This window comes from Melanotaenia boesemani, chromosome 2 (genome assembly GCF_017639745.1).
Source record: "Melanotaenia boesemani isolate fMelBoe1 chromosome 2, fMelBoe1.pri, whole genome shotgun sequence".
Lineage (NCBI taxonomy): Eukaryota > Metazoa > Chordata > Actinopteri > Atheriniformes > Melanotaeniidae > Melanotaenia > Melanotaenia boesemani.
Window position 1 is genome coordinate 20,499,745 of NC_055683.1, and position 23,084 is coordinate 20,522,828.

Genomic DNA, 23,084 nt, shown 5'->3' on the forward strand with positions numbered 1-23,084 from the left:
GTTTAAATAATTGTATCCGTATGAATACTATTTAATTAAAATTGTCTTATTTTAATGTTACCGATGTTACCTTGGCAATGTTTTCTTTTCTGCAGTACTAATCCCACTCTTCGGCTGAAGGGTTTTTCAGAATACGCTGGTTAAGAAATCAAACGAATCTTCTAAATTCTAACCGTTGATTTGTAGTACGAATGTCAATCATTTTATGGGCGGAACTTATTTTCCAAGTACCGGTTCCCTTTTATAATGTAGATTAAGTTTTACTGCTAAAATGTTTAATTGCAATACAGAAATTATTAAGGTAAATAGGAGTCCAATAGATTTGAGGGCTTTAAAGTTCTCATCAGAAAAAATACAGGACAAGACAGGAAGAGAATGACAATTGGTTCTTCGTGGCACCTTTTTCTCTATCAATTAGAGCATCCTTCTGTCACTCATAAACTTAACTCCCGCCCTTGTGCATGTTATACCAATCACAGAGTTTGTTTTTGAGTTGTAGTGGGCGTGTCTAAACGCGTGGGCAATCACTCCGCAGGAACTGTCATCGGTACCAAGCTATAGGGCTGCCGTCAGTTAGCAATGCTATCCTGCTTGTCGATTGGGAATACTATTAAGAAGCTTCATCTTTAGGTAATTCATAAACTCTTTTCGAGCTGTTCATCTTACAAACAGTTTCAGAATCTGTATTAAACAGTCACCGTGTTGCTGTGTGTGTTTTTTTTCTTTTTGGTAACGTTAGAGTGTGTTTAACTGTCTAACCGTTAATGTTAGCAAAGCAATAAAAATAGCCATGCTAGGCACCACGTTTTGCAAGGAAGCAACGTTTTTCCACATTTAACACAGTTTATATCTACAAATTAACTACAGCAATGTTGAGAAAATCACTTTTACTAAATGTTACAGCTTAAGTATCATTAACTTTATAATGTGAAAGCAAAACTGAAGTGAGACATGTTTCCAAAGTCTGCTTGGACTGTAACTTGTCATGGGAAAGATATAACTGAATAGTATTAGATATATTTGTGAAAGGTTTTAAATCGACGTCATTCTGTCACCAAAGATAATTTTTAAACTGAAAACTTTAAATTTTAGCTGGATATGTCTGTCAAGTTTTTAAGAATGTGAGAAACCAAAAAGCTCCAGTTAACATGAAAGTTCTGGATGATACCAGTTTCGGGTTCAGACAGCCAATTGTCTCTGTTGCAGTTGGTATTTGATTTTCCTGGGAGTTGGCTTCAAAATGGCACAAATAGGGAATTGAAATGCTTACTTGCAGTTAAAATAGGATGTTTCTTTAAGCCATATTGTAAATGTTTCATTTTTTAAAACGCTTATGCTAATTTGTCTCTTCCTTTGCTGCCTTTACTCTGCACCGCCTTTCATCTGGTGATCAATGAATAAATAAATTACAGTATCACGTACAACAACATAAGTGTGATCTTTACTCCTTATATGGCTGTTATACAAATGTAATATGATTTAATGTCTCACTTGCACACAGGTTTGGTCCTAATTTCAATCCATTATGTCATAGATAAATAAAATACTAGATATTTTAATGTTATCATAAAATCTTAGAGCAACAAGATGTTTGGGAATTTATTTATTTTGCAAAGATAAATTATGAAGACGATTGTGACGTAGTGACAAGCAAAGTACAGTTGGACTGAGGTTAATATAAGTTTCTGTAGTAATCAATCCAGCTGAGCTCAACTGACACAAGCTTTATTAAATTCTTCATCACTGCAAGGAGTGAATTTGTCACATTTGATGTTGGTTTTATAGTTTTAATTGTTGTTGCAAAGAAGCATTGAGTAATATTGTTGCTGATAGAAAACAGTTGAACTGCGCAGAGTTCAGCTCAGTCGAAGCAGGAGCAAGGAGAGGGCAGAAAGCGGAGAGCTCGGTTTCGGCTTTATTATGTTTCATTTGAGCAGTAATTGTCAGTCTAATTGGTAGGACTCATGGTGAAGAGAAAGAAGACGTCGCCTACTTCTGAAGAGCTCGAAAATGGGTAACATTAAATTTGAAATAGACACTTTATTTAGAGGTCGAATCTATCGAGGGGTTTTCGTTGTCGTTTCTGCAGGGCGCTAAACTAAAAAGCGCTCGCATTTGAATTTAGTTAAAAATATTCTGATATTTGACCACATCAGAGCCGAAAGACACTTGGTAAAATGCTGTCGCCAGCCAATAAATAGTTTTAGTTGTTAAATGTAATTCATCTAATTTCGTTAAATGCATATATTTGGTCTTGTTTTGACGGGACTGAAGAGGGGATTTGAAACAAACAGCGGCGGCCATGTTGAGAGATAGTGAACGTCGTCTTTATAAGTTAATTTTACACACCGCTTTGCTCCTAATGTGACAAATTTCTGTGCATGTGTTTTGGCAGTATGACACCAGGCTCCAGGGAGGGGATCGGTGTCGATGGGAGGAGAAATCCGTCCAGAAAGCCTGAAGGTTGCGACGAGGAGGAGAGCGGAGAGCAGGCGAGCGAGGAGCGCAGTACAAAGGGAGACGACAGAGTGGAAATTCTTAATCCATCAGCCACGGGTCTCAGCTCCGGTTCAGCCCCGGTCCTTACTGGTTCCCCGCCGAACCGAACCGGGTTAGGCTCGAACCAGCAACCCCAGACCTCCACGGAACCCGCCCCTCCGTGTCACGACCAGCATCATTTTCTACGATCAAGCGTTCGACCTCCAAGCAAACGGATACGGAAGGATTCAATAGGCTCGGCCATCAATGGACATGGCGGGGCAAAATCGAAAGGTACAGTGAGTGACCAGCCCAGAGAAAAGTGGGCATAGGTGGGCTACTCAGGGGGTCCGCTCTCACTTTTAATTGGGTCACTGTGTTTGTAGTTTGTTTTATGGGTGATGCGTAAACAGAGACCCTTTAGTTGGTATATTCTCTCAGGATCCCTTGCAGGCTTGTGCTCAAGGTACACTTCTGGCACTTTCAGCCCAAGTTGCAACATCATATTGTCAACCACTTCTGTGAAAAGCAGATGCCAGAACTGAAACTTAATTCATGATGCTACTTGACTGTTTTCAGTCACAGTTTATTGAAAGCTGGCAACAGTGGCAGTAAAGAGGTAATTATGCCATAACTCAAATCAGTGTAGAAGAAACACCAAATCTCCGGTTTAGAACATCGGGATTGACCTGGGAGCAGCAAGGAAAGACATTACTACTGTAGATGGCTGCCAATTTTATTTTTAAGTGTGGTTTTATTTATTAATTTATTTATTTTATTAAAAAAAGACTAAGATGATCACATCTCTTCAGACCGATATTTAGTTGATATTGTGATCTAACTCAACATGGTAGTTTTGGTTTCAGAATTGCTCATGTCTGTTGTAATTATATTTGACTTTTTTCATTTAAACAAAAACAACAGCAATAAAATGTCACATCAGTGAACAACAGGTTCAGATATAAATCATTCACGAGAATCTACATTAGCTGAACTGATAACTGCTTTCAGAAATACTCTGGCTGACCCTCTGTGTTTTAGTAATTTCTAGCGATCGTCAGAAGCTCTTGCCTAACTCTACATTCTAATCTCAAATGATCAAACTGAAAGCTGACATGCAAATTAAGTATCATCTGTTCCACCAGTCACAGGAGAACTGGAGAGGTTTCTGAATGGAAGGGGAGAATAACTGATAGGAGTCTTCATGAAGCTTGAAACACAGTGTCGGCTGTTCATTAAAATCCTTTTACTGAAATGATGTCAACCAGAAACCTGTGTTTTCTTTCCATGTGAATTTTAGCCACAGCCTCATAAAAAAAAAGAAAATTTCTCCAGTCTTTTATTTGATTAATGCAGCTCAATTGTAGCATTTTCCTTTAAAATGGCTCTATAAATAAACTGGCCTTTGATCAAACAGAGGTAAATGTTTGGGGTATGTTGATGAATTAGTGTGCTTTGTCTAGCATCACTGTGTTTTGTCATTGTTGGCAAACATAAAAAGTTTTGACTGCTTATTTTGATTGAGATTTTAGCTTAGTGCTTGTACACACAAATCAAGGCAGTTGCCTGTGAGCCACAAATAAATTTGCCTCTAAAAATGAGCACCCATTTATGCTTAAAATACAGTTTACATAACTAACACAGTGCTGCAACAGCAACTGCTTCTGTGTTTGTGTTAATGCCTCTTGGCGTTGTGCTCTGTGCAGGGGTAAACTTGGCCAGTGGAGCCCACCATGGGTTGGTTTTGGATCAGTGCAGTGTAGACCTGGCCACAGAGACTGATTGCTTTTCCTGCCTCCCTGCCAGAGCTGAACCACAGACAGGGAAGCTCTGCAGGTTGTGCAGTGTAATGGCACTCCGTGGTTTTGTGTGCATGTATTTTAACATCTTCCAAACCACACAGTTCTTCACAACAGTTGTTTTCATGTTATACAAAGAATGGCAACCAAAATCTTCAGCTCAGTCCTGGCATTTTTAATTTAAGTTGTACTTTGCCCCTCAATGTGTCATTGCTTATAAATTTGTGTGCCCTGTCTTTATTTATTTATTTATTATTTTTTTGGTATAACACAGGGGCAGAGAATGGCTCTTCATCCCAGGGGGCTGTTGGACAGTCGGGACCTATGGCCAGCTCCACAGCAGGAGTGTCCAAGGCATCCAAGGGTCAAGGGACTGCTGAGAAGGAAGAGCAAGCTGGAAACCAGAAGAGAGCTCGCCGGCAGTGGGAGTCTTGGAGCGCAGAGGACAAAAACAGCTTCTTTGAGGGGCTCTATGAGGTAAAGAGTGCAAATGTCTTAAACCAGGTTTTCCCAAATCTTATTCTTTTGACATTTTTAAACTCGCCTCTACTGCTCCCACTTCCAGCATGGAAAGGATTTTGAGGCAATCCAGAACAACATTGCCATGAAGTATAAAAAGAGAGGCAAGCCAGCCAACATGGTGAAGAACAAAGAGCAGGTCCGCCACTTCTACTACCGTACCTGGCACAAGATCTCCAAACACATTGACTTTGCCAATGGTGAGCCTTCCTTTATTACTCTCATGTAAACAAGGCAGACCTTGCATGGTGTTTTTGTTATATCTAGCAGAGTTATCCACTTGCAGTTTTGTGTGCCTTTGTATTACTTACCTGCCATAACACAGGAGGAAATGGACTTTTTTTTCATATGAAGACAAGGTCTAGTCTTTAATGTCTAGTTAAGCTTAAAACCCCTTTCCCTTTTCAAAGCCCTTTGCATTAAAGTCATGTTATCTTTATGTAGCATACACACACCACACGTCTGACTTTTGCCTCCTTTCCTTCTCAGTATACTCCCGTGTGCTGAAGAAATCTTCTCAAGAACTGTATGGTCTTATCTGCTATGCTGAGCTGCGTAAAAAAGTTGGAGGGTGTAAGTGAAGGCTGTAACTTTTTTGAAGGTTTTTCTTAAGGTTGTTTGTGGGTTTTCTGCTGTTGTTATGACGAGACACTGGGATTTGATTAGGAGTCATGCGGGAGAGTAGTCCCTGAGAGATGATGTAATAAACTGCTCTTTGGGTTTGTCTTTTGTGTTTGACAGTAATGGATGATAAGAATGTGGCAAAGTTGAATGAACTCATCCAGCAAGGGTAAGTTCAGAGTGAAAGCATGTCTGCAAAAAATCATAGTTAAGTTCTTGTTCTTGTTATGAGAGACAAAACTAATATCAAGTTTTGATTATATGTGCCAAATGGAAGAAAAGTGCAAAAACAGCTGGAATGCAAATACAGTAGAGCGTTCATATAACAGACAGGTGATTTTTGTGTCTGTTTAACAGGGCCACCACTGTGCGATCCAAAGGGAGGAACCTGCGAATCAAAGCACCCATGTGTCGTGCTCTGAAGAAACTTTGTGATCCAGATGGTGAGGATGTGCACGTAGAAGCAATGCACATATAGTTCATACAAACAAAACAACATAAAGTAAACGACTACTGAAAATACAAACCACGTACATGGTGAGACTCAGGGTCTGTGGGGGCGGGGTTTTTGGAAAAACAATGGCAATGAGTGGGCTAGTGGTGTTTCCACGGTAACTCTGGGAGTGAGATGAGAAGGAGGAGTAGGAGTAAGATGGAGGTGACTGTTCAAACTGTCACCAGTGTTCATTAACATTTACGTCATACAGTTAGTGAAAGAAGTTGTTTAGATCAAGATTTTTTTTTTAAAAAAGTGAATCCCACCACTTGCATCAAAAATCTTTTCTTTTTTTTAAAATCTGAAGCACCTTTTTTCCACATCCTGTGGGAGGTTTGGACTGTTAAACCTTAGCAGTCTATGTGTAAGATACAAAATCAAAATGGGGCCGAAGGAAAGGTATTATCTATGTGCGTTTGAACCAGCAGCATAGTCAGTCATGCAGCCAAATTCACTTATGTGTGTTAGGGAGAGTTGGCATGTGGAATACACAAATTTAGACACTTAACATTTTTTTTAACCAGACATTTTAAATCCTTGACATTCACAATCTTTATATTAAAAAGATCAAAATCCATCCCAAATCACACTAAAACACTTGACCATATCTATGCAGACAGTGTCACTGATGAAGATCATTGAATTATAATGTATCTCTGTGTTACTGCAGGAGTGAGTGATGAAGAAGACCAGAAGCCAGTGCGTCTACCTCTCAAGGTCGCAGTTGAGCTCCAGCCACGCAGCAACTACTCTTGGGCCCGCGTTCAGAGTCTAGCCCATAACCCTCGCCTCAGGTCAGAATGACAGTTGGCTTATGTCATTTCAAAAGAGTTATAACACCCTCTTAATATCCATCAGCGTTATATCCTCTTGAAAGTGCTTCAAGGCATAACAGCTTCAGCTTTAAACCATCCTTATTCAGATTTCAAAACAATGCATGTCTGACAACATGTCTAAACAAATGAAAAAAAAAAAGTGAAATGTGAAGTAGTTGGCAGGAATATGGAGTTATATACATTTATTATGAAATGGTTGAAACATGTAAGGCACCATCAGTTCACAAGAACCCGCTCAGAACAATGATCATCTGTACATGGTTGTTAGTGAGTGTGAAACCTCGGTTGGTGTGAGGAGAAAATGTGTTCTTCACAATCAGAAAATGGCAGCTTTTAAATTGTTACTCTAAAGTTATCCTTTTTTTATTTCTTAATTTTCACACACAGGATGGTGGTGGAGCTCCACAGAAAAGTCTCCAGCCTAATTGAGTATCTGAAACAGAAGTGGGCTTACCAAGACCAGCGGATTGTATCCTTTAATACATCTTTATTATAAACATTATATAGTATGTTATACAAAAGCCGTAACCTTAATTTTTGGGAGATCCTGCTTGTAATACTGTGGGAGAATCCACATCTTTTGTTTTCTGTTGTGCAAATTGGAGCATTTATGTTAGCTTTGGGATGCATATTTGTAAAAAGGTCCAGATTATTATCCTTTACTCTGTTAATTCAGCTCAAGAGTCTCATGGAGAGGGAAGCTCTAGAGGGCAGCCAGTCCAGCTCAGCCTCTCATGGCAAGGCTCACCCGGAGGAGCTCTTTCTTTTCCCAGCTGAGAACAGCACCTTGACAACACTGCCTGGTGTGGCACGGGTGGTTCACTCCAAGGCCTCCTGCACTGTACACTGGTTAGAGAGCGGCAAAAACCGGCCCAATGCCAAGGAACTCCCAGCTGCCCAGATCTTGGGCATCCACACAGCAGCACCACCTCGAGGTAGCAGCAAAACAGGACGGGGAAGCGGTGCTGTTGCTGGTACTTCGGCAGCTGGATTGGGTGATGCTCGTCGCACTGAACCCTCTAACCTTGAGCCATCACAAGACAGTTCTGCAAAGGTAGATGAGAAGAGACTGCCATCACTTTCACTTTCTTCTCAGCAGAGTGCAGTTCTTAGAGAAGAGGGAAATGGGGTGGGATACTCTGAGACTGGCAAGACATGCACTGGTGTGGAGGTTAGTAGTGGCTCACCGGTGGTCAAAACCACAGAGAAGCAGTGTAGTAGTGCAGAGAGCTCATCCGAGCAATGCAAAGAGGAACCCAACACCAGCACTTCTTCCCCAGATGCTACCCAGACCCCTCTATCAAAAGCTCTGATGACCAGCTCAGAAGAGAGTGTATCGCAGGGTTCTGCACCACCACCCAAGGAACGGACTGCTGAGCAGATCAGAGAGGAGGGTTGGAGCGCCCGTGATGCAGAGAACGTCACCCTGGCTGAGCTTTACCTGATGTCTGGGAAGCCAGGCAAGCTGCAGCTGGAGTATGAGTGGCAACCAAATATGGTTCCTATCAGCAACCATGAAAATGGACAAGCCTTGGATCAGTCTAAATCCAAGAGGACAAACCGAGTGTTACGCTGCCTGCTCAAGCTGGTTGCCACTGAGGTCAATCCAAAACCTCTGGTAAGGGCTCACTTTTATTTTCCCTTAAAGTTGTTGCTTATTTAATTTTACAAAATTTCTGCATTGATTGATTGATTGCTGGGCGATATATTGAATATACTTAATGTGTATCCCAAGAAGTTTTGCTTTTTGTTTGTGCTTTTTGAGGTGTTTAAAAGTAATACCGGACTTTATTTTTTACCTGCTGATCCTCATCTCGCAATAGACAGCAGCTCAAAGCAGGAGCTGCCACAAACTGCCACGTTGCCACAGTTTTCCAGGGCCCGCCTCGACTGTTCACAGACCAGCACAACAGCGCTAACGTCTCAGATTGATATGGTTCAGGACCACCTTGTTCTTGTGTAGCTGAGGAGATTCAGGAGAGGAAGTCTTCTACCTCACCCCACATCTCGCTCCCCAGCCCAAAACTTGGAGTTTCTGGCATTTTTTAAATTTTGGCAGTGGGTGGAGTTAAAAAGTAGTGAGTGTAGTTACACTTTAAGCAGTAATGCGCATCAGAAATAACGACAATGACAAGGAGACTGATTGTTCAGCAGTGCATGTCCCGATGGACATGAAGTTCTTCGTACACTGGAGCAGGAAATTCGTCCACCTGCTTCTCCTCCTCAAGCTACTTTTATTTTTTAAATAAGCTGATTTGAAACCAGATCTTTTTGTCTGTTTTACAGGTGGTTGAGATGACAATTTCCAATGTGTGCACTCTGTCTGCTGGTGGGAGTGTAGCTCACCTGTGTGTGCATGCAGGGTGGCATGTAGACATTATGTATGACATTACGTTATACATGTCAACATGAAAATAAGCTAACGTCATGCTATGTAGTCTTTATAACAAAAGAAAAAAAATATAAACATGTTCTAGAGGGAAGGGAACTTACATTACTTCTGTTGTGATCTGGCACAAAATAGAATTTCATTACTAATAAAATAAGACTATTTGAATAACATAATTGAATGAAAAATATCTAACATACTAAGTAATTACAGAAAATAAAAAACCTGATCTTTTAGTGGTGTTTGGGCTTTCTGTTAGGTGGGTTGAGGTGCCCTCTCCCTGATATAATGGTTGGGGAAACGCTGTTTTTTATTCAGTGTTTGAGTGCATGCCCCTGGTTCAAATAAAAAGTTTGTTGAAAAGGAAAAATCACAATGAAATGTACTTTAGCAGAGCTCTCAAGTCTGCTTTAAACAAATCTTGGTCCACCTTCATAGATCGTACAGTTCGTTTAGAGCATTGTGAACGCTCATTTGCACTCTGGTCTGTACCAAAGAAGTGAACTGTGGTTTGTTGGAAAACGAGAGTCTTTGTTCACTTGCAACAGAACCCTGGTGCAGTTCCCTTACAGTGTGAAAGCAAATGAAGCACCCAGTGAACCAAAGCGAGAGGGTGACTAAATTCATCATAGAGCTACATACTGGATAGCTCTCTGCCTCTCTTGCGTCTTATCCTGGGCGGCTATTTGAGGAAAAATAGCATTAAATTTGAATTTCAAAGTAAAAGCAAAAACTCCATGACTGCATGAATTTATTCCCCCTTTAGTGACTTGTTGTGAATGATCCATTTTTGGTCCTGGACAATCAACGACCCAGGTTTTTTATTCCTTTTTTCCTTCATGATCAGTGTTAGTTTTGGGGAATATTGACCTTACCGACCAGCTACTGTGTGATGTTGTTTAAGCAGTTTGGTCTACTTAAGTAAAGTGCAGCGTGACAGCAAACCAAACGAAGGTGCAAGATTTCTTGGCTTTTCCTATTCAATTGACAATCCTGGTGTGAATGTACCAAGCCATAAGCCTAAGCTTGGTTTGTTGCTATCTCTCGGTTTGCTGCTGTCTTGGCCAGGACACTCTTGCAAAGGAGGTTCTTAATCTCAATTAGGTTTTTTTTTCCTGGTTAAATAAATAAAATAATAGAGTGGTTGAAACTGGCTTGAGTCAGAAGGAGGCACACAAAAACCAAGTTCTTCACAAAGATGAGAAAGCGTGAAAAAATGTTAAAGAACGAAGAGACAGAAGTGAACATTACAGATTACCCGCACTCCACAGTCTTAACTGTTTTTATTACTGACCCCACTACAACACAGTGATTTCTGCCTCATCTACAGAAGAATGAAACTAAAGGAGCAAAAATTAAACCAATATGAGAGTGGTCTAAACATCACGGCTTTTCCATTAATTTTTTAAACTGCCCACGAAGATAGCAATGCACTAAAAGAGAATAATGTGTATTTGTGGAGTTGTGTGAAATAACAAGACAAAGCAGTCAGAAAATGAGTGAGGAGAAGATGTTAGAAGTTTGATTGGATCTATTGACTTCATGGTCTGCCTTTTTTTCTTCTTCTTCAAAGTAGAGTGGATATAAATATCTTTTTACTGCACTCGTCTTTCACTGTGGATCTGGCTGATCGTACCGCATGATTTATTTTATTTATTTATTTTTTTAAGAAACTCACAACAAGTCCACCAGTAATGTATTATATCCACCAAAGCCTCACATGCATGGGCGTGTAATCAGTAGTACACTGTAGACATGTGGAGTCTTTCTAAGAGTTTCTCCTGTTTCAAGCTGTGTTTGTCTGGTATTAATTTATTTTTTCTAATGGGAAATTTATCCAGTCCAGTCCGCCTGGTTATTGATATTTGAGCTGCACATAGCTGATCACAGATTAAAGCAGTGGACTGGTGCAGATAATGAAAACAGAACAACAAGCAAAAGTCAAACAAAGAAAACATGAACTGGCTCTAACACTGGGTGGTGTGATATATTCTACAGGCTCCAGAGATGTGCTCCACAGCCACATCGCCTCTCAAGGGCCATCAGGAAGAGCAAAACCACGCCGTCACACCCCCAGGGAAGGGACCAATCACAGGTGTCCGCAGCCCCAGTTGTGGCCGGCAACAAACATCTGTTCGAGTGGCCAGGACACACCCACCAAACACTGGTGCCTCAGGTATTATGGCAGTCTCATGCAAATTCTCGAGCTGCTGTTATGCACTAAAATAAGCCTCTGATTTTGGAGTGACTTTACTAATAAGGTGTTCTGATGATGTTGAAGTTGTTTGATTACTGAGGAGTAATATTTAATAGTTTTAACATTTACTAAAATCTATGATGACATAACATCTTCCATAACAGCATACACAAGTTTTAGATAACTGCCTTTATCATTAATCTTCTTACCTGCTTCTCCTTAGGTGGGCGTAACCTTCCTCGCGCTCTCCTGGGGTCAACTGCAGGCAGCGAATCAGAAGGCAGCGTGTTTGCAATACCCACCACACTACCCCCCAACAGCTCACGGCACAACAGAATGTTCTCTCCCAACAAGGAAGCTGAGCTAGCCTTCAGACAGCAGCTTGACTCCATCAGTGTAAGAAAGAGCAATGCATAGTTTTAACATCAATTGTAGAATTAATGAAATGAGATGCAGTCCACATAAATGCTCTGATCACAAAGACCAACCGGAGACCTTTCTTTGCAGATGCAGTCAGATCTTTTCCTCTCGAGACAGAGAAAACCTCGGAACAGACAACTTCGAAAACCCCTTGTAGTTCAGGTAAGAGATGAAAGGAGGTATACACAGTTTTAATTATCCTTGCGGAGAAAAATATCTGTAATAGTGTACTAAAAGACTTCTTTGCATTTACTTGGCATCAAGTTACTTTTTGTCTCTTTAACAGCGAACACTGCTACCCAGGACTACGGGAGACACTCCTCAACATGTCTGCTCCTTCTCCATTCTCTCCAACTCATCTGCAACAGGTGCTTTTTGAAACATCAAGATCCTAAAATTAAAATATTACCAGCTGAGGCTGGAGATGTTTAATAAACAGTGCTGTGGTGTACTTTAGTTCTTAAGAGTTTACACTTAGTGTAACTCCTTTTTGTATTAGGTTCATAAAAGACTTTGTTGATAAAACTAAATATCAAACATCTGATTTCCTGTTTCTCAGCAAGAGCTCTAATTGCTCACTCACTCACTTCCCGTTTCCTCCCGCAGGAACTGGATCTTTCCGGCCAATACATACTCGCCTGGCTCCTTCCTCCCGCCCTCCCCTCACCAAAACTACGCCTGCAGTGTCCAGCTCTGCAGTTGCCAGCCAACTCTCCAGTATGGACAGCTTTTTACGAAAAGAAAAAAAAAAAACACTTTCATATGATGAGGAATAATAACGTCCTTATTGGCATTAATTTCAGTTATTGATAATAAGCATTTGGCGTCTGAATGTGCAGAAGTGACAAATCCCTTGTGTTCCTAACTCTTTCAGGTGCCATTGACCTTGCTGCTAAGTCTGCAGGCATCATACCTGGCAGTCCCTCTCAGGAGTTAAGATCTTCCACCATTGATAACAGCACTTTGCTTGCAACAACACCCATAGTCGAGGCTGAGCCAGACACCCACCTTCTACAACAAAATGTCCCAGAGGTCAGAAGCACAGCAGAGACATACAGGCACCCACCTTCTACTGAATTAAATATTTGCTTCAGAGTAAACATGCAACACTTTTTTGGGTTAAAAGCATTACAACCTTGTGGTACGTATGAGTGAGTCTCCTGCACATGTGCCGTCTCAGAGGCCCCAATAGGTCTGTTTAATAAGTCTGTCTGTCTGTCATTTGCTTTTTTATATTAAACTAAAAAACACTATAGCGCAGACCTCTGCCAAACCATAGGGTTACTCACCTGAAAAAAGGCCCAACAGTCCACCCAGTAGCCCCTATACTTTGAACCTTCTGGTTTACTTGAATATCCAGAATATCAACATGATCCCTGTCAAACAATGTCAGATTATAACATCTACCATGATGTCATCTTTGTCCAATGACTCTGGACATTATCTTATGAGTTAAAAGCTGTAATGGCAAAAGTATCCCGTTCTCCCCTAATAGTAAAGAACCTTAAAAAAATCCAGATGGTGACCCCCAAGTTGTCATCACTTGTTTCTTTATTCAATTTCTGACATTTCCTGAAAATTTTACCAAAATCCATAAATAACTTTTTGAGTTATGTTGCTAACAGACAGACAAATGCTGCAGGAAACATAAAAAATTAACAGAAGGTTAGCAGAACAGATTACCAGAAGAATGAATGCAAAATAAGCCTTGGTTATGCTCCAACAAATGAATGAGGAAGACAGTGGGGAAGAAATGGTCAGCTTCTCTTACTACAGTAGGACAAAGTTAGGAGCAGACATCCCTGACAAGATGCCGAGCCAGTATTCATCTCGAGCTGCAACTAGAAGATGGCCTGTTTGCTGCACTGAATACATGGATCTCCTACTAGAGCTGCATCAGTGCCAGAATGATCCAGTGTGTTTGAAAAATCAGCTGACATCTAGCGCTCTGTTTCTTTACTTTAGCATTATATGATGCTTTTTTTCCTAATTGTTCCCCCTCAAACAATTGATTTAAAATATAAATATATTTGTTAGCTGATAAGAGAATATTGTAAACTAGTATTTGACATTTTCTATTTGAAATACAAGCACAAAGTAATCCCACACACAAATTATTTATTTATTGAAGCTTTGTTTGCTTCCAATGATAAAAAAAGATACAATGGGGGAAAAAATGGGCCTCTGTAAACACCACCTTTTTCATTTTTATTTTTATGCTGCATCAGCACGGTGATAAAACGACCCCCTCTGGCGATTCTAGGGGTTATTGAAATGTTGGATCAAGGCGGTGAACCCGATCACCTCTCAAATCTTATCAGTTGTTCCTCATTCAATTCGTAGATATCCTAAAAAATTGAATCAAAATCCGTCCATTACTTCTCGAGTTATGTTGCTAACAGACAGGCAAATATACTCTGCTGAAAACATAACCTCTGCCTTGGAGTAAGTAAAAATGTTGAATCTACTTAGAAAGCCGGCACTGGCATTACACATACAGTAGCTCAGAGTATAGTAGTACTGCAAACGTTGATGCTTTGAAATTGTTGGTGAGCTTTAGAGTTATCTGTTTTAGGAAGCTCATTTCTCACTAACAGAATTTCTGTGACGGAAAATATGAATTAAAACATTTCATGCTATAATAGGAAATCCAGGTTTATATTCATACTAAAAATGTAGCTGTTAAGCTTATTTTTGCCAGAGATCGGTAATATTACTTTGTTCAACTGATGTATTAAAGTGCCCAAAAAAGAAAGTTGAGTTTAGTTGAGTCCTGTATGACTGTTTCCATTTAAAAAAAAAAAAACAAACAGGTTGCTCCCAACAAATTCCCTCTTTTGGGGTTACTAACATGTTTCTTGTTTGTTGTATTTTCTCTGTTGTATTCACAGAATGGTCTGCCGCCTCCATCTCCTGACGTGAGTGGTGGTGGAGACTCACTCCTCTCTCCACCCAGTGTTGCCTCGCTCCTTGACATTTCTCTGCCAGGCCCCCCTGAAGAGGCCCTTACACCCGGAGAACCTCAAACACACATCAGTGACTCCATCATTGAGCTTGCCATCAACTCAACACACTACGGTGCGTTTGAGTGCATTAAAAATGGTGCAGGGAATTAAATTTCAATTCATTTTGCTGTATTCAGAGCACCCTAATCTGAATCCCAAAACAACTAGAAAGTACGTTGGATATTGTTTATCTTTTAAGTTGGCAAATTGTTCTGCTTTAGGTGAGGAGGCTGCTCTCTCTCCTGCCAAGCTGGGCAATGGTGACCACTCCAAACTGTTGGCCTCATCTCCCTCAGTCAGCCCATCCAGAGGCTGGATCCCATCACCCAGCCACGACCCCCAGTGGTACCCCAGTGACTCATCTGACTCCACACTGGGATGCCTACTTTGTACGTTTTTTTTTTTTTAATTTTTTTAAATAACAGATCTATTTAAGGATCTCTTTTTCTACTTTTGTTGATTTCATATGTTTTACTTGGAAATTCTGTTTTGTCAGTGACACTAAAGAAGCGCATGGCAGCTTTGAATAATTGAGACAAGGGACTTATTTATAGTTGACTGTTAAAAATAAACCTTGGTGACTTAAAATATTAATACTGCCATAAATGCACAATCATATTTCAGATGTATTGTGACAACACAAAAAAAGATGTAACCATGTCTCCATCCTCTGTTTGTTGCCTATTCACTGTCATTTTTTTAACCCCTTCCAGCCAGTATGGTTTCCCCTGATAAGGGCAGGCGGACCACCCTAACCCCTTCTGGCCCCTCCAGTGGCACAGCTCTGCTTGGCCCCAGCCTCCTGGACTGCAATTCCCATGATTCCTTCCAATCCCGTGGCCTTCCTGATGTAGCAGAGGTGTGTGCATTTCATTATGTAGAAATGAATACTTGTATTGCTTCAAGTAGAAGATTAAGATGCAGCATTTTTATTCCTTCATGTGCTTGGGTTGTGTCAAAATTGGAAGTTGGATGTTTATGTAGTAAATATGAATCACATGACACAGAAACAGCGACCTCACTTTGATTAAAAAATAAAATAAAATAAAAAAAAGACAGATGGTAGTGGGACAAATTCTCCTAGTCTCATAAAATATCATTTGGTTCTTTGGTTGTGATTGCAGATGGACTCGCAGCTTGCCTGCATGATGAGTGAGAGCAGTGTGGACTATATCGCTCGCTTCAATGACCTGGCTCAGGAGCTGGCTGTGACAGAGCCTTCCATCCCACCTCCATGAAGAACGTAGGCTCCTGCTGCACCAAGCCACTACCATCTGGAGGACATGAGTTACTGAGTGAGGAGAGGTGTCTCCTCTCTCTTTTCTCTCTGCTTTGGAGGAACGACAACTCCTGAGTACAACCTCCCCAAAGCCATCCCTGCCCTGTTTGTAAAAGTGCAATAATTACAGTGAACCTAAGCCTTGGTTACAGGAAATTGGTTTCACTGAACTGTTCTTTAAGGTAAAATGCCCTTTAAAAACACTTTAGATGAGTAAATGGGTTTACGAAACACAACCTCATGTACAGGAAGATACTATGCCATATCTGAACAAAATATTTTTATCAGTCTTTTATGTCTTGTCCTGCTCTTTGTGTGTGTGTATTTGTTTGTGTTCTGCTCACTTAAAAATCAACCCCCAAATGTGTAAATCTGCCAAAAAAATGTGCACATCAAATCCAAACTGGTGGCAACTGAAGTGAGTTTTCTTCTTTTTTTTTTTTTTTTAAAGTAATGGCAGTGATTAAAAGTTTGAATGCAGTGAGGTTTTTATTTCAGTTGCAGAAGCTGACCACAACACAGCAGGAGGGTAGAGATGATCTGTTTTTCTTGCACTCCATGTCCTTGTGCTTCATCATCATCAGTTCAGGTTTTATTATTTTGTGTTTTGTTTTGTTTTGGTTTTTTTTTTTTAAACCACACCTGCTTTGAATTCAGTTTAATCTCTACCAGGGATGCAGGGATGTCCAGTTCCAGGTTCGCAGGTTTTATATGTTTCCTGCTTTAACGCAGCTGACTCAGGTTAACGGGTCATTAACAGGCTCGTGCAGAACTTGGCAAAAAAACAAGTTTTCGAGGAAATATGCTGAATTTGAATTGTGTTGGAGCAGGGAAACATCTAGACCCCTTTTAGGACTATTATTGGGCATCCCTGTCTTACAGCTATACACAGAAAGGCAGCTTATTGATTAACATTTTTTTTTGTTTCACAGTTCCTACCCTAAAAATTGCGTTGAAATATTTTCCTGTTCGTCACCGGTCATGTTATGTTGGCAGCACCTATTAAAAATGCCTTCATGTTAATTCTATTTGTCAAAACAAACAAAAAAAACCCATCAGTAACATTTACTATTGCTTTTAATTGGTTAAATCCCAACAGTTGGACGTATTTGGACTCTTGTTCTACTACAACAAGAAACACAATTGTGCAGATTTACCTCGTTTCCCTTGGATGTAATCCCATAGTTCTTATTTTTCAGAGGTGCTGATTGCAGCCGTGTATTCATTCAGATTGACAGACTAGAAATATAATACTCTTGGGTATTAAAGTAGTTTTACACTCCGTTTTAACTCTGAAAGCGAACAAGAATGTAATTAAACACTAAAGCCATAGTTAACTCTCAATTTAAGGTTTCTGAAACTTGTCGTTTTTGTAAACAAACCCCATAACATTAATTCACCTTTGACCAGTGCTGGATTATAACAAAACACTATAGCTAATATGAACATGATTGGCTTTTAAAAATGTTCATTTAACATGTGAGTCTATGCGATACGATTAAAATTTAAATACTTCATAGAGGTAATAACTATCCACTTGCAGTGTCTTAACAGAAAGTACATGCATACCACATCAAGTCCAAGCTCAGTGCATTCATCGTTAACTAGTATCAGTATGCAATATTGTGAACATTTTAAAATATTTCTTCAAAGTTTAGTGTTTGAGAGCTTGGGTCATCATTCTATAAATGTGATTTTTAAAATGTTGCTTTCCTATAAGCACCTTCTGGGTTTGACTTTGCAGTGTGAAAGCTCTTACGTTTATACATTTGTGAAAAACAGCTAAAAAAAACTGTCTTGTCACACTAGATTCTTAATACATGGCAGGTTTTATCTTTGAATCTGGCAAGTTTGTATTTTTTTTGTTTGAAGGATTGTTTGTACAAGTGGCAATTTCAATATTTACTGCTCTTGTGTAACATAATGTAAATTGTTGTTTGGACTATTTATTAACATTTCTGAGAAAGTGGTTTCTGTTTAACTTAATATTGAGGCGACATCTAAAAAGGAAAAAAACCTGTTTTAAGTTTTCAGTTTGTAAAAGGTGTTTTTATTCTGTGTATAAAGATATAAGACTTGCTTTGTATCTCTTGTGTGTTGTAATTTCTCACAAACACAAACTTAAGGTATGTTAGAGGGGAAGCATTTTCAGGCTTGCACTATCCTTCAAAAGTATGACTATCCCCCTTAAATAATTCTTTTAAAATGTTGCAACAGAGCTTTAAGTCATTAAGTCATTTGCACTCTTAAAGTTTTATCACACAGACCCAACATATGGAGAAACTTATCCACAACAAGGGTTAGTGCACATAATCCAGGGTGATAAAGAATGAGTGCCATGTGAACTACAACTACGGATAATTGAAGTTTATGGCTGATCGCTTGGTTTCATTTCTATTAAAAGAAGGATAATGTGGCATAGAGGTCATACTTTAATTATTTCCCACTGTAAAAGCTTTTGTAGCATAGCACAACATTATAGCAGCATTGCCTTGCTGTTACACTGTTAAAAATTTGTGTTTTAGCATTCTCTGAAATTATTTTTACCAAATGTTCTAGAAATCTGTAGGTCTCTTTGGATTTCTGAAGAGTATTGCAACCACTCCAGTCTGAGTCCCAAACTTATCAAATTAAACAGAAATGCAGGCGACAGATTATAAATGAGAATTTGATATTGCTCATCCAGACAGGAAATAGCTTTCATAAAACAGAACATGCCTCACTTCCACACAATGCCAAAAAACTCAAGATGTTTTTTTTCCCTGTACAGAGATAAGCAGCATTTCCTGGTGAGGATGATCATGAAACTCGTGTCCCAGAAACAGGTTAGGTGCTGCAGTATTTTAAATGGCGTTGACTGGGTAAAACAAAAATGTCTTAAACCACAGCTTGTGTTGAACAGTGAAGGAACTGAAACTTCAGAGTAGATCTTCATCCAGAAGTCAAAAAAAGCACCTTTTTAAATTCTACATTTTGTTTGTTTGATGTTGTCATGTTTTAACCATTACTTTGGACATATCACCGTGTATTGTGGTGATATAAATCAAATACATACCAACATTCCTGCTGTACTTTTTAACTGTGATTCTGACTCATTTTTCCAGACAGCTGAACAACACAATCTTATGTGACCTGATCATTCAGATATGTTGAAAATTTACAACTACATGTCCAATTACAACTTTTTTTTCCACTGGAAACCAGTCCAGCACTCCAAAGAATAACTGGAGAGCTTCATCCATCCACATCTCAAGTCCTTCTGTGTACAGCAGTCTGGTGCCTGCCTTTGAGCTCCTGGTCCTCCCCTGCTGCTACATCACTCACTTTTAGGTTTCTGTTCTTTACGAGCACGAGAGGACATGAGTTTAAAAAAGACTGAAGGCCACAGCGTGCGGAGGTAAATAGCCACAGTGGGGAGTGGTCCTGCCAATACAACATCTTTGCTGCTATGACGGACAGCCTTTAGGACTGCGTGGGCCACATCCCGGGGATCCATTCCCATTGCTGTGGTTTTATCCAAAACTAAAAGCAAAATTGCAAAGATAAAAAAGATCAGGGACACAAGAAAGTCATTAAGATCAACATAATACAGTAAGCTGTTCAATAACTAGGGTTAGGTGGCTTCTGAGAATTATATTTCTATATCAAATTGTCTTCTGATTTTACTGACTTGTGACAAACTTTTTAGATATTGTTAAAACTTTCAAGTTTCTTTCAAAGGGGGAAAAAGGTTGGAATTATTATGGGGCTGCACAGTTAGAGCGTTAAATTAACACAAGTGTCCAATATTTAAAATGCATATTACCCCAAAAGAATGTAAAGCCGGATCAAATCAAGTCTTTAAATGACGTTAAAAAGACATAATTTATAATAATTAATTCAGAAAAATAATGTATTATCAGTTCATAAGACCATAGGGGAAAATATGAAGGGACAAATTATTCTGGTCGGTGCTGTGATTAATGCCTGTATGACACAAATTACATGAATGATTTGTAACCTGGGTTATATCTTTTTTCCTCTGTGGTGACAGCAGTGTGCTCAACAAAACTCCAGCTTTAATGCCAAAACAGGCTAATATAAACCTAGAATTTTACATATCTGCACAATTACAACTATGAAGCTATTGAAGTTGGGGTTTGTGTATTTGTGGATCTACAGTCAAGTTGTAGAAGTATAACAAGCATCACTGATGCCCCAGTTTTCATGTGACTGTTACACTTACAGAAAAGCCCTGAATACTTATGTCAACTAATGTTTATTTTGTAACTTAATTATTTAACAAAAAAAAGAAAAAAAACAAGAAAAATTTTTTGTTTTACTGATGCAGAGAATTGTGTAGATTTCTGAGAAGCTGAAACATGAATAGGTTTAAAAATGTTTCATTTGCAGAGGACACTCATGCCACCTTAACAGTCATTCATTCGACACTTTAACCATAACTATTAAATGAAGCCTTTTTTTTTGTATATTTGATTATAAAATGCTGCAGTGGTTCTCACTGCCTCACCTCCATACTTGGAGCCATCTCCTGTGACAGCATTGAGTGACAGGTTGGTTCGAATGTACCCAGGGCTGATCACCGTCACTGGGATGCCATGGCATTCGATTTCTGCCCGTAGGCAGTCAAAGTAGGCCTGGGCGGCATGTTTAGAAGCTGCATCTGGTCATATTGTAAACAAAAACTTGTCACAAAATAAAAAAGAGGGGGTTCTCAAATTTGATGTCAAGAATGTAAAACTTACAAGCGGATCTATAAGGAATGGATATCTTTCCCTGAACGCTGCTGATGAACACGATATGGCCACTGCGCCTATGAACCATGGAGGGAAGGAGCGCTGTAAAGAAGGAAGGAAACCAAAAACAGAAACCCATAAGAGTGCCCTGAGTCATACTACATGGAATCCCAGTTCATTTAAGTTATATGATCTTTCATTTGTGATTTAACATAATGTTCTGATTTTATTAAATCAATTTTCTGTTCACATCCAGGAACCATGATAAAATTTAAATAAATAAAAATCACAGTCCCATGTTCTCACTTACCTTGGGTAAGAGCAATGGGTCCAAAATAATTTATTTCCATAACATCCCGCTGAACTGAGATGTGGGTGTCCAGTATATCCCCACGGTAACTAATTCCAGCATTATTAATGAGGACATCCACCTGTCCATAACATTTCAGGATATCTTCTGCAGCTCTGTCCACTGTATCTGCCTTAGCCAAGTCAAAGACAACAATGCTGGGAGTGAAAGTCTGTGGGATGAACAAAACATAGCATTTATCTTTTGTCTTCATTGATTTTAAAATCTTCACAGTTTTGTATTTTATCTGCTGCTTGAAAGCAAAGCACAGAAAAGATGGAAGTAATAATGACAGTCATTGCAGACTTGTAAAGAATATTTTTAGCTACCATTATTTTTTTTTAAAGGAGGTGATTTAAGTCGTATGTTTTATTTAGTAATTATTAGAAAACTCAGCTGATAGCACATCAGTGGGGTAAATTTCAATGTGTTGTGGTTTACCAAGGCATCTCAACTTTGTGTGTGGATGTGTACATGCCTGCCGCTGTGTGTCTGTTGAACTTGCTGTAAGCTCTTGGGCCACCTGTTGCAAACGGGCTGCATCTCTTCCACATAGCACAAGTCGAGCTCCTGCAGCGTGAAAGACTCGTGCACATTCTACAACACACACAAAAAGTGATACTTTGATTGTTACTGGTGACTATCAACGAATGACACTAGTGCCAGCAACATTGAAACATGACATTGAACACTGTCTTGGTATGACCAATCTGAAAAGAAATCCAAAGCAAACATATTGGAAGGCCGACCTTTTCCAAGTCCAGAGCTGGCACCTGTGATGACCACGACAGCACCTTTCACAGAAGCTCCTCGTCGCAGGCAGACAAGTATCCGGCACAGCAGCAAGATTCCCACACTTGTTAAAACCAGAGGTAACACTCCTCCTCCCATTATACGGTCCATGGCAGATATTCACTCCCCTTGATCCAAACAATCTACCAAATACATCTTGCAGTTACAAACAACAATTTCCCAACCCCAATACAGCAAAATCCAGAGACAGGCAAGTCAGAGCTACTCTGCACTGACTTGTCACAAAACACGCACATTTATTATTTAGGCAAACTGTGTCATTCAAGAATCATATTATTGTTGTATTATTATTGTATTAATTTTTTTTGTGACTATGCAGTATGTCCAGTTATATTGCTATTGGATGGTCTGTTTGTTGTCTCTTCTAGTTAAACTTTCTAATCGAGCCTCCCATATCCAGTGCACAGAGGTGCTTTTCTTCAGTATACTTTCATACATTTATGGTGTTCAAAGTGCATCGTGTAGCTCTAACATGACGTGACAGTGAAAATGAGCACTTATGCAGTGGATAACATTACAGAATTAAATTTGCTGGCATGAATTACACGGCTAAGTATGCTAATGATAGTGTTAGCTAATACCCACAATTCAGAGAATAACAATGCATTCACAATTATTGGTTATATAGCAAAATCTTACCTGAGTTATTCTCTGAAAAAGAGAAGCAAGAACATTGCCCTGCTGTGAACTTGAGTAGTTCCGGGGTTATTTGAAAATACGGTTTCCGACGGGTTACCGCCTGTGTAGTTCTCGCAAGGGATTATGGGAGTTGAAGTACCACAAGCCTAACTCTCAGAACTTTGTCACATTTTCTCACTAAAACCGCCAAATATTTTCATAGTGGTTATTTTCTTTAGCTTTGAACAGGTAAAATATTTATCAAATGACTCTTTAATTGTTTAGACAGATTGGTTTGCCTCGAATGGTCACGTGATTGAAAATCATGCAGATCTTAGCATAACATTCACATCCTAATGATCTGCAGGAAGAATAGTACATACCTGTGACAAGACTTTGCCATCTCCCCCACAAACTGGTTGATAGCAAAACTCCACTAGCTAGAACAGGTCAAATTACCAAGTTTATAATGGTGTTTCCAGCTGTTCCTCTATTTTGCTTAAAACTTAAAGCCTCAATCATCCTTTAT

General features: G+C 39.5%; 2 protein-coding genes across 3 annotated transcripts; one reads left to right on the forward strand and one right to left on the reverse strand.

The window, feature by feature from the left end:
• The first annotated feature begins 528 nt into the window (after nucleotides 1-528).
• On the forward strand, nucleotides 529-18,118 carry cramp1 (cramped chromatin regulator homolog 1). Of its 2 annotated transcripts, none has more exons than XM_042000188.1 (20): nucleotides 529-630; nucleotides 2,396-2,772; nucleotides 4,552-4,754; nucleotides 4,843-4,996; nucleotides 5,286-5,369; nucleotides 5,538-5,586; nucleotides 5,775-5,860; nucleotides 6,584-6,707; nucleotides 7,137-7,218; nucleotides 7,426-8,367; nucleotides 11,137-11,314; nucleotides 11,559-11,731; nucleotides 11,843-11,917; nucleotides 12,042-12,123; nucleotides 12,362-12,472; nucleotides 12,630-12,787; nucleotides 14,647-14,833; nucleotides 14,982-15,149; nucleotides 15,474-15,619; nucleotides 15,885-18,118. In XM_042000188.1, exons 2-20 carry the CDS (start codon nucleotides 2,397-2,399, stop codon nucleotides 15,996-15,998), a joined length of 3,492 nt encoding a protein of 1,163 aa, XP_041856122.1. In that variant the 5' UTR covers nucleotides 529-630; nucleotide 2,396; the 3' UTR covers nucleotides 15,999-18,118. The 2 variants fall into 2 exon arrangements, with proteins under 2 accessions (XP_041856122.1, XP_041856112.1); XM_042000178.1 differs by lacking the exon at nucleotides 529-630 and adding an exon at nucleotides 1,862-2,014.
• A 682-nt stretch (nucleotides 18,119-18,800) lies between these two features.
• dhrs7b (dehydrogenase/reductase (SDR family) member 7B) lies at nucleotides 18,801-22,670 on the reverse strand. Its single transcript, XM_042000197.1, has 7 exons — nucleotides 22,577-22,670; nucleotides 21,874-22,059; nucleotides 21,603-21,721; nucleotides 21,086-21,296; nucleotides 20,785-20,877; nucleotides 20,550-20,702; nucleotides 18,801-19,561 (listed from the first exon to the last, which is right to left on the reverse strand). The coding sequence occupies exons 2-7, from the start codon at nucleotides 22,025-22,027 to the stop codon at nucleotides 19,356-19,358; spliced, it is 936 nt and encodes a 311-aa protein (XP_041856131.1). The 5' UTR covers nucleotides 22,028-22,059; nucleotides 22,577-22,670; the 3' UTR covers nucleotides 18,801-19,355.
• Between the last annotated feature and the right edge of the window lie 414 nt (nucleotides 22,671-23,084).